At 39.9% G+C, this 12211-nt stretch overlaps 1 protein-coding gene across 1 annotated transcript in view; it reads right to left on the bottom strand.

Annotated features, from left to right (window-relative positions):
- LOC104163779 (chromosome unknown open reading frame, human C10orf76) overlaps nucleotides 1–12211 on the bottom strand; it is a 53992-nt gene that overhangs the window by 10322 nt on the left and 31459 nt on the right. The window contains exons 18-19 of the mRNA XM_009702895.1: nucleotides 11567–11627; nucleotides 8580–8668 (exon numbers count right to left, since the gene is read on the bottom strand). Coding sequence (XP_009701197.1) covers nucleotides 8580–8668; nucleotides 11567–11627 — 150 coding nt within the window. The remainder of the gene's footprint in view (nucleotides 1–8579; nucleotides 8669–11566; nucleotides 11628–12211) is intronic.

Below are 12211 nucleotides of genomic sequence, written 5' to 3'. Positions count from 1 at the left end.
AGCAGGAAAGCAGCTCGTATTCTTAATGAGAAACAAGATCTTGCCAAAGGATTGGAGCACATGCTGGCATAAGCCATTGCTCCCAGGATCAGTTGAGTAGGCCACTTCACTTCCAATCCTTTACTTTCTTTATACACTCCCCATCCCTGGTACTCACTGTTCCCACCTAACCGCAGCCAATGGTGTGCAAATTGCAAGCTTAGTGGAAATGCTGATTGCTGATGCCAGAGCAATGCCGCTGGATAGCAAACCAGCAAGCTGTAAGAAGGAAACCAAAGCCATAAGAAAGAAACTGTAAGAAACAAACTAACTTCAGCTAAAGCTCAGATGAAAAATAGGTTTCTTTCTTAAAAATAAACAATAAAAAAGCACACACCCACAAGCTTCATTCCTCTTTAGAGGAAAGGGAAGTATTGAGCTCAATTCTATTTTGTCTGACAGTGCAGGTTCACGCTGTTAATTAAATAGTAGTCTTGGGAGTTTAGGTTGCACATTTTTGCATGTGTTTTTAAAACAGAAAAGGAGAATCTGGAGAAAGAGCAAAAACATTGTGTGGGAACATGGGAAAACAGCAAAGTAAGGACCTAGGAGCACTGCTTCTTGAAAACAAAAAGAGGACAGGGATAAATCACTGCGTTCCGAATGCTGCAGCTCCTCCATGCAGACAAAGAAGTGGCTGTGAACAGCTCTGGCTGTAATACTTCTGTCATCAATGGGGCTGTTTCCCAGAGGAAATTATCACACTATCTCCACTAGGTCACCATGATCTGCAAACTGTTAGGGATTCACAATCAAATTCTCCAGCGTTAGCTAGCTTTATTTAAAAAGTAATTTGCAGGACAGAGCAACATATCCAGATGAGACCTGCCAGGTCAAGGCAGGATGACCAAAGGGTTACTAGACCTTTGTCCACTTAAATGACTAAATTCCATTTGTGCTCATCTGAGCAAGACTCTGTTGATGAAGAATTCCCATCCTGATCTTACCAGGTGAGCAATAACAGCCACAAATCTCGTATTATTCTTTTTCTCTCCGTTGGCAACTGGGGCCAAACTCTTTATCATCAGTATTAAAATGTGTTAAAATAAAGTGAAGGTAACCAGAATTAAGTAATAGAACACCATGAAAGATTTAAGTAAAAGCAGATGCTTCCTAAAAATGCCCCATGCAGGGAATTTACAACATCTTCTTTTATAAATAAGTCACTGAGTTTTTGCATTTCTTACACTATCTTCTTAAGGAGATTTATACCACTACATTTCACCAAATCGCTGCGTCCTCTTGCCACAAAAGTGGTTTAGTTTTGGTTGAAGGAGGCAACGTGGAAAGGTTAACAGGAAACTGGACCACCATTTGAGAATGGCAGCAGCAGACTACAAGTAGACATTTACAGTCTTCCTTCTGAACTTCACATGTCTTCTGCCTGTAAGTGAGTTTTGTAAGGTGGGACTGGGGTTTTCTTTGGGGCAACATGGAGTGCTACAGAAGTAGAAATTAAATAAATCAATGAATATCAACCCACAACATACATCACAACTACAAATAAAATTTATTTTATAAAACTAACTTTCAATTTCAACACTTTCCTAAATTCACTGAAATAGCTAACAGGATCAACAGCTCCACTCCTGTACCAAGCTTGTGCCAACACAGTACCACATGTCCAAGCAAGCACCAGCATTCCTATGAATAAAGAAAATAGGCAACTCTGAGGGCTGCCAACTCCTACTACCTATTCCATGGCACATAACAGTTACAGCCTTTAGTTTGTGTGAGAAACTATATTCTTTCCAATAGATTTTCCAGAACTATTCCACTTCCTCACAAACTTCACTAGAATCAACAACCACAAGTGTTTGTGAACCTGTTGGGCTTCCTACTAAACAGTTGGTCAATATTATCTATTTTCTTTCAGCTTCAAAGATAAGGAACAGAGATAAAGCTTGCCAGCCACCTAACTACAAGTAAAGGTGAGGTAAGTTGCCACAGACAAGGACACTGCATAAAATGCAAGTTAATCACAATTTTAATACTTATTTTCTGAGCTGCTTAGAAATAAACACTAGTTCCAAGACTTCAACTTAATGATGCAGTTCATTAAAATACTAAAGGACCTCACTGGTTTTTGGCGATCCTAGAGCTAAGCATCTCTGCCCACAGGGTGCTAATATGAGACCTGTGAAGTCCTGTCCATGTCCTTCTTGGCACAGAAAGAAGTCAGAAGTACAGCTGAAATTGTCAAAACATCATTCTGAGAAGAAAACATCCTTTCCTCTTTCACACAATACATTAAGCAGCACTGGAACAAAAAATACCCAGGGTACACACCTAAGCTAGACGCTAGCTCTCATTCCTCAGCTTCCCACACCAAAGAATGGTCCCAGGAAGGCATTCAAATAAGAGAAGCAGAAAAGGATATTTAGTCCCATCCCCAAGAGTTAAAAATGCTGAATAGCTCCCTTTCCAGATCACGCAATGATTTCTAACCCAAAGTTTCTATCTGGTAACACTTCCCAGCCTCCCTAACCCTCTAACTGCAGACCTCATCCTAGCTAGTCCCTCCTAACACACTATCACCTCCAATTCATCCTAGGCTCTCCATCCTCCCAGGTTGAGATCCCCTCCAGCTCCAAAGACCTACCCACCCCATCAACTCAGAACTCCCATTCCCATTGCAGCTGCTGAGTAGCTCGCCTTTAACCAGCCTGGACACTGTTCTCGCCTCTTCCTCCCTCAGCTCCTGGTGCTCCCACTGAACTACCACTGGAACTGCAGAGGGAGCCTGTGCTTCCCACTTCCAGACCCATTCCTCAGTGAGGTTGCACTCTCTTTAAAAAGCCAGCATCACCTTGTACTCAAATGACTTATGAGATCCCAAGTCTCCAGCATGGCATACGGCACATGGCTGGGAGCTCTCAGTCACGTGGAGATTTCAATGTGCAGCTTTGAAAAGCCGGGCCAGCCTCCCACTATCAAAAGGCATGGAGAAATGAGAGGGTAAGCATCAGGCAAAACCTGCATTAGGTAGAGTATGTTGATCTACAAAGGTGTTAAAATTCTAGCATTTGTTCTGTAGTTCTCTTTACAGCTTAGAAGCAGCGCAGTGAACTCAGAAAGTATTTCTGCTGGAAGGTATCTGAAAGGTCATGACTCACATAACGACTTCTTTTTCCCTCCAAAACAGTAAATTCAAGTAGAACCCTTTAACAGACAAACAGACCTTCTTTGTACTCAGCCCAGATTACATTTTATGAAAGTATTTTATACTTAATACACAAGCTCCTGTTCTTTCTACCCTATCCCTACATGTGACCTTTATTAGTTGCCTTTGAAGATGCTGTCCTAAAGAGATCGTTCTCTTACGCATGCAACATCCTTCACAGCTTAAAGACATTTCTTTCTTTGTTACTATATTACAGAATTCTTCATTGCACAGAAATTACCACAGCAGCCTTATCTATACCATCAGCTGGACCATGACTGCTTCCTCTGAATTCTTAGGACTTCAGAAGCATGCAGAAGACAGTCCTGTTGGATCTTGAACCTTGGTAGCATTTTTTTAAAGCTACATAAGACACCCTGTGAGTTTCTAAGAAAGTCAAATTTTAGGTTCTTAATTCTTTTCCCTAAAATCTTTAAGTCATTTGCTAACTGGTCAAGCAGCTCTATAGTCTTTCAAACTCTCATAGCACCTAGTGATCAGGCATTTTACCAGTGAACTAGATGGTCTGGTACACCAGTATATGAATCCTGCCTTCACAAGGGCTGCAAGACGACAAGCTTCCCTTGCCAGGTAGCTGCAGCAGAATGTGACAGTGACAGCAGGGTTAGAGATGATTAGAGATGCAACATCACCTGATTTCCAACCTGATCAGCAACACAAATCAGAGGGCTGAAGCAGATCTGATCAATAGCTGGAGAACCAGAAATGCCATAGGTAACAGATAGTATCAGTAATCAATATTTCAGCCACAGAAATAACAAAGCAAAATAAAGGGCTAAACACTGCCACCTTAAACAGGCACTGTATAAGGGCAAATATGTTATACGTACTGAAAGTGGTTTTTTTTTCTGCCCTCAAAAATATTGCTTCTTCATTTTAAAATGTTCCACAGAGCAACAAATCACCTCTTCAGTATTCACCCAAAAAGACTGAAAGCAGTATTATCCTTATGTTATAAATACAGAAACTGACAAAAATATCTAAGGAGTCTACAAAAAGGAAAACAGTATATTTTGTCCAGTAGCATTGCAAAAGTCTGCTTTGATAATCCTAACATAAAACCAGAAAAAACTTAACTTCTTGATAGTGCTACACATTTGAAGCACCTTCATTTTATCTATCAAATTAACTAAGCTACAAGATAAGAAACTGTAGCCCTTATGTTACAATAATTTGGAAACTGATCTTCAACACTTACTAATGGCAAAGTTCATTTTTAATTCCACTTTGCATTCAGTTGCCCTAATAAACAGCTATTTCACCATTATTCATTATTATATTTAAGATTTTTTATGATCTACTTTTGCTATTTTAAGTCTGTATTAGAATTGCTTTTCTGTTTCTTTAAACATGGCTTTTGCTTAAAGCAAACCATAGCAACTGCAAAGAAGTTACCTGCACCCCCTAAGCTCAGAGTGAACTGCTCAAGCATTACTAATTTTGAGGTGGGAGGAGTTGAAGAAATGAGGTCTTTTTATATAAAAAGCTTAAATGACTCATGAAAATTCTTTTGGCATAGCTTATACATGCTTGACAACAACAACATATATAGCACCTTCCGTCACTCAAGTGCTGTACAAACTAGTTAAGAGTTCAACTATTAAAATCCAAACCCCATCTTTATGACCAGCAAAATCAACCTCATTTTCACAGGACAAGGAGCAGAACTTAAGAAAAACATTGGGCATAACATGGTATTTCTGAGAGTAGGGAAGTGGTTATTACCAAGTAAAAGTTTTCTTCTCAGCTCTATAAAGTACCTGACACTCGACATTCAATAAATTAGTATTTAAAAAGTATAAGTTACCTGGCATAACAGTCCAGCAAATTTCCAACTGGCCAAAATGTCTGTAAGGGAACAGGTCAACACAATCACATCCACTTACGGTTTCTGACCTTGGCCAAATTTCCAGGCTAGTCACCAGTAACAGTACTCTATCCCAGAAGAAAAACCTGAAGATTTTCTTCAGCACTGAAAGGGAAGAGCCCCATACTAACCACAAGTGATTGAACTGAAGCTAATAATCTGCTGAAAAGGTCTACTAAAGAGGAACCAAGACCAACAGGCATCTCTGGATCTGAATGTCTGGTCTACCTATCAGTAACTGCGCTTGGTAATCATTTTCATAGGCTAATCAAATTACAATTGTTTTTTGCTGTCCAGCACTCTTTTTAGGGTATTCCAGAATCTAGCTCCACTAGTGATCTGGCATTTATTTTCACACTACTTTTAGCTAGATCCAGCTTAATATATATTACTTTTGCCACCTACAGATCTTCCTTTCCGTCAGTCCTGCTTCCAGCTCTCAAACCCCTGCATCATTCTCTGTCAGCTAAACATTCCTCGTTATCTGGTTAGCACAGCTAGAGATTTATACTGCATTGACTGCCATGGTCCTGGCCTCTTGACTTAATATGAAAGAATTAATTTAATAGGGAAGCTAAGGCTGGATTACAACCAAACGTAACAATATTGCTCTTCCTCACGCTCAGATGTTGAAAAAGGAAGTCCAACAGAAGTAAGATGTATGTAAGCAATGTGCCACATAGTGGTGTATCCAAAAAAATATAAAGTATTACAGACAGCTGAAACAGCTTGACATGCGTCCTGAGAGATGCCAAACACCTGGCTCCACTGCTTTTCCCTGCAATCATTGCAACTTAAAATCAAGAAAGGAAATTCAGAAACTTTCTCAAAGTGCTGCTGGCCTTCCATACTGAAGACAAAGCACCCACAAAGAAAGAGCATTTATCCATCAGATGACACACGAGTGGCTTTCCTTAATTAGAGACTAGCTAACATTAGAATTGGCAAGTGAACAGAAGGCTCCATACATTGCTACTGCTTCCACCTACAACCTTTATCTCAGTTCCTCTGCACCCTTTACCAACTACCTACCCCACAGTATTCCCTTTGTCTTCTTCTCCCACTCAATTTTCTACCTGAAACAACTCTCCTCCTTTTACGTGCCAGGTAGAATTCTCTCAATTTCTTTCAATACTTCCTTACACTATTCCCTCCAGCTTCTTTGTTCCACTCAGCTCTGTTGTGGGGCTTCCATTGCTATTATCCATGCTGCACAACAAGGGCATTGCTTCAGACATCAGACACCTTGTCATTCAAGAAGACAAGTGTGGGCTTGAAGACCTTCTGTAAAGCACGCCTGATGGGGCAACCTGAGATCTCAGACCCTACAGTGAATAGCTGCTCCCTTTTAGCTGTTCATCCAGCAGTGGTAACTAATTCTTCGATCCAAAATAAAAGCCTGAAGGGGGATACGCTCACGTAAAGGATAGTAATGAGTTCAGAAGTCTCTGTGCTCTGGGTTGGAATCACCTGTCAGATAGATCAAGACCAGGAAAATAGCCATTCTTTCACATTGAAGGCAGCAACATTCTGGGTAATCAAAGAGCAGCCTTGACAGGGATAAGAGTTAATTATGAAATATATCTCAAGATAGGGCTGGCAATTAGCATTTAGTCTGCCACATACAGCACTCTAGAAGTACACACCCGGAGCTGTCAGGATGCGCCCTTCTACAGGTGCACATACCATTCAACGCAGGGCCTTCCAGCCTGTACGAATCACCTAGCAGCTACTGAAAAATCTCTCTGTTCAGCTTAACATCCTAGAAGAAAAAGTTTTTAAATATTCTTACTCTAATTTACTCCCACATACAGGATCTGCCTAAACACACAGAAATCTATCGTAAGCATGGAGCTCTTCAGCTACATCAGGTGTGCAGACACTCCAGGACCTTCACAGAAACTTGACCAACCTGAGAGCTTTTTACTTTACTGCTTTGCTTTCAAAGCAAGTGCCATACTTAATGCTTCTGAGGCATTTTAATTTTCCAAAGCATTATACAAACACCAGATGATTAGAGACAGCTAACAAGAATATCCCAAGATACTGAATCGCAGTGTGTAGCAAGGATTTTTATTTTTTTTCCTCCTGAAATAGGGAAATTAAGAATTGAAAGATGCCTAAGAGCGTGCTCTCTGAACTGTGGAATGGTATCTTCAAGCAAAAGGCATTACATTTGAGAGTGCCATACCGCCAGTGTTTAGGAAAGACTCAGCTCAGCCTGGACAAATAGGAATGGATCTGGTTGACTGGTAACTGCTGAGAAGATATCACATACACTGTCAAATGTAATTTCTATTCACAATAGACATCCACATTGTACAAGCTTTTCTCCTGAAACGGCACTACACTGCAGCCATACCTCTAGGGGCTCTGTTCTGAAGAAAACCACCAAAAAGAAATCACTAATCCCTTAATTAGGGGCACCCACTTCACCTTCTACAGGAATAATTTAGAAAGTCTGAATGGGCCACATGTCACACAAGGCGAAAATTTAATAACTCAAAGTGTCTGAGGTTGTTGGTTCATTTCTCTGTATCTACACTCTGCTGTGCAAAGCTACTGAAGGGAAGTACTCAGTGTTAATTGAGAACAGCTTCACAAACCACTCATCACCGCCTTCTGTAAAAGTCATATTTCTGATGGGAGTTGCATTACACCAGCCAAGTCACTGATCCTAGGTCTCAAGCACAGCTCCAAGAATACACAATTAGGGCCACATTCCCTTGAATTTTCATAAACCTCTTGTTTAAGCCACAACACTTAGGGGATTAACTGTACTTTCCCAGCTGAGCTACTTCACTGTTTGCAAAATAAGAACAGAAGCACACACCTTATCCACAAAAGATGCCTGCTAGGTCTCATCATCCATTCTGCTATCCTCTTTCTCAGACTTCCCATACAATGATTGCATCATAAAACAGTCCTACAAAGTTACGTCCACTAGATTATGAGTCAAACCCCATAATACTTATCTATCTCAGGATACCAGTGGCATGAACCAGACTATCTACCATCAATGCAAAGGTCAGAGCTAAAAGCCTCTCCTCCCTCCCACTGACATTTCTAGGTTGCTCTTTTCAGAAGAAGCTGCACACAGGAAAAGTAAGGTCCACCTCCCTTTCCCCAAGAGTCTACCTCCTTTCTACTCACAAATATCTGAGAGAGAAACACTACTGCACAAAACATAACTCTGTTTCTCCGATCAGGTGAAGTGGGACTCAGGTAATGAAACAGAAAAACAAAAGACATTTGGATACCATGGTGATCATGGCCAGACAAGAAAGTAAATTAGCTACCATTATGATAATGACCTGGCTTTCCAAAGGACGTAATTTGCACGTACCAACTAAGAGCAAAATAAAGAGGCTTTAACAGAATTGCTGCTTGCTGTTTAAGCCTGTAGCAATGGAACAAGCAGTCACAGCCACCAAACACCCACCCACTCCAGGCTTTTCATATTTGACTATCTCTGCAGATGCAAAGTACCTGACCAGAGCTCCCTCCAGGTGTAATGAAGCCTCACTCTGCATTTCTTCTGGTAGCACAGCAGCTTGTGCACAATCTGAATGCACCGTCTGGAAAAGAGAGGGCAAAGGACTAATTACATTGCATTTCGCAGCAACTCTACATCAAACCTGGAAATGTCTCCGACATCAGCAGCAGGGAAATAGACAAACTCAAAGGCTGTCAGAGGAGGATGAGGCTCATGGTTTTGGGCTCCTAAAGGGAAGCAACACCAGCAAGAAAGAACAAGATGAGAGGACGGGGCCTGTATGCCAGTTTAAGCTCGACATGACTGGACCAACTACAAATGCAATTTTGTTTTTTAGATTTAACTAATTCATTCCATTCTTTACTGCCCTTACCCAAGGACCTCATAGGCTCCACAAAAGGAGTTACGTAACTTGCAGGCCCCATATGCATGAGATACTGCGCTCAGATTTTGTAAAATCTGGACATAATGGAGCTTTTCAGCTTCTTTGGCCCAAATGATGAGGCTAAAGGAAATGAGATGGTCAAACAAACTGCAGGATTTTTGTCTTGACTCAGACATGCAGTTTAATTGTATAAAAAAAGAAAGATATTTATGTCAAATTTTCCAGTCTCCTTAAACAAATAATTTAAGTGTGAGCTTTGGAATGACCAAGCAATACACCTACAAGCTCTGAAATTCCCCAACATACAGCTAGTATACTTGTGATTTCTCCAAATCCTGTAGGTCTCTATAGCATCTAGTGTTCATACAAACTCTTAGGTGCACAAACATTCTTCACAAATAACATCAGAACTAAATATACAATATAATGAGTAAATTCTCTAGCATTAGCTATCATTAAGGACCAGACAGAAAATAGATACAAATTTGAACTTGTTAGATCAAGCTATTTTTAGTTATTGACATTTAGAAAAAAACAAAGACTTCAAAAAGGAAAAATCCTTTTTTCCCCAAATCCTTATTTTTCAAAAACACATTATCTCATTAATAGCAACATCTCTCTGAAAAGACACTACGCATCAGACAAACACAGAGAAATCAAATTTTAAAATTTGCATGGAAGTTGTCCAAAATGGGGTGACAAGTTCAAAATAAGACTTTAAAAAGCCTTAAGAAATACCACGCAGAAGGTACACATTATTCTTTTCAGACTCTTAGATGATCCCAAAAATACCATGATGGAGTAAAGACTTAAACTAACTTTACATGAATAAAGGTAAAACCATTTATAATAGCTGAGCATCACATTAAGTGCTGTATTTCAAACTGGACTCTCACAAATTCAACCAAGAAAAGGAAGCAGCTAGGATACAGACAGCTGTCTTCAGATCAAGAACAGCAATTGCTCTGGGGAGAGACCTGCTCTTTCTGATACTACTGGTACCAGACAATACCCAGTATCTTTCCACCTACACATTTGTTGCTTGGCTGCAAGACTAAAATTGGCCTCTACAAAAAAAAAAATATTTAAGGCACTGACCAGAGAGAATATGGCAATGGTTAAAACATTTCTTTACAATTACAATAGCTTTTTAATGCAAAATAGTTGGCAGACATATTTCAGCATTGAAACCTTGTGTTTGTATGCACTAGCATGTGGCTTTCTGGGTGAAATCAAGGCACGGAAGAAAAGGAATCAGGAGGGGCATAACAGTCTTAGTACACCTGCCTAAAAAGCCAGAGTACCAGCTACCAGCCTAAAGACTCCCAAACCGCACTGCTTCAGTTATGAAAGTACTTTAGTTACAAAGTTATCCATCCTGGTGGAGCATCTCTGTTTTTTTGGCTTTGTGCTGAGAATTCATAACACACATAATGGACAAATAATACCCTTGGTCAAAGCAACCTGGATTTATCTTTTAAATATTAATATGCCCTCCCTTGAGCAGCTTCATATTGTCACCTTTTAAATGTATTGCAGAGAAGTATGACACTATTTGTGCATTCAGAACACCCATTTTGTCTGCAATAACTGTGTCTGCTATGGGATGGTTCCAGACAGGAACAGTGAAAGGACTGCACAAACATGCCAAAACGAATGGATGCAGATGTCCACTGATGATTGCTACAGCTCATTATTTTCACTCTCATGGGGTTTCTAGATGTGACGTTACTTGTGAGCCCAAGCATTTCACGCCTTTCTTGTGAAATTTCGATGCACTACACCCATCTACAACTAATTCTGTAACTGTCATTAAAAAAAAAAACATTTCTCACAAACTCATAATTGAACTGTACAACCTTTGCAAAGGCATTGTAGTTGCAGGGTTATTTGGGCAAAATCAGAACATGCTGAAAAGTTACCTTAAAGGAAAACAGCCTATGTACCTTTATCTCTTCTACAGAATATAGTGCTGTTCAAGCCTTGGGGAAATTCAGTACTGTACAAACAGCCAGAGCAAAGCCAATGATCTGCCTAAATCCTATTTCTGCCCTCCAGGTTAAAGCAGGACAAAGCATTCTAAGGGCCTCATGGGACACATGGAGTGCTTGTGTAGCCCTGTCCTCTTCTCTCCTTTTCCCCATTGCTAAGTTGTACCTCTTGCTGCCTAGCAGGCTATTTCAGTCTTAAACCTCTCTCCCACTCTCCCCATTGCCTTCCAGGTCTCGTGTCAGTCATTCCTGGTTTTTCAAGACTGTCTTTTCAGTTTCTAGACCAAAATTCATCTTCTGGGAAGTGGGGATTCTAGCAATGACTCTGTATTATGAAACTTCTTTCAGATTGAAAAGCACTCTGTGTTTGATCAAGTAGATCAGGAAATCAGTCTGAAAGGTGGAAATTCATTTCGCTTTCAATTTTCTAGCACACAAAGCATTTCAGAAGTAGAAAAAGTTGCTGGAAGAGTTCATGAAAAGTCATCCTGCCCCCCCCCAGCCACAAAGTGTTATTTCAACCAGAAGATTGCTCTATGATGAGAATTCCATTCAAATTCAAACTTCAAATGAAAACACAATTAGTCACCCCACAGACACTTACACATAGAGATCCATAGGAAATTCTTTCATCATGTGTGTTACAATGAATTCCACCATCAAATCTGACAAAAAAAGAAAATTATAAAGTAAGTATTGAGCTAGTTATGATTAACTTCTAGTAGACAACGAGGAACTCAAACCACCCCACCTACCTACCTCTAGCAAACAATAGTCCTGCTTAGATGAGAGAAATTTCACTTTTATTGTGTGTTTGTTTTAAAGAGCACTTAAACCCTCTGGAATTTAAAAAAAATAATTACTGGAAACTGAGGGCACTTAATGTAATTTGCTTTGAGGCCCTGCTTCCCCATATGCTTTCCCTCACTATCAGTCAAATAAAGAATACATCACAAATTCTGATGCTTAGAATAGCTCTCATATTTCAAGCCTTGTCACTAATGGAAAATTCCATTGAGAAGCACATTTTAGAAAATCATTCTTACCAGAAATTAAGCACAACCTAGATGTTTACTTAAAGAGAAGACATTGTAGAGAACATCTATTTTCCCCTAAAATAAAATCTGAAGCAAGTAAACCTAGTTTGATCTCAACATAGGCTAAGCTTCTGCCTAAGACTCATTCAGGAAAAAAAAAAAAAAAAAAAAAAAAAAAAAAAGGTAGGTATAATAATAAAAAGCCCACCCGT

Source organism: Cariama cristata, unplaced genomic scaffold (genome assembly GCF_000690535.1).
Source record: "Cariama cristata isolate BGI_N322 unplaced genomic scaffold, ASM69053v1 scaffold8156, whole genome shotgun sequence".
Lineage (NCBI taxonomy): Eukaryota > Metazoa > Chordata > Aves > Cariamiformes > Cariamidae > Cariama > Cariama cristata.
Note: the sequence above shows the minus strand (reverse complement) of the source record. Positions and strands in the feature narration are given on the sequence as shown.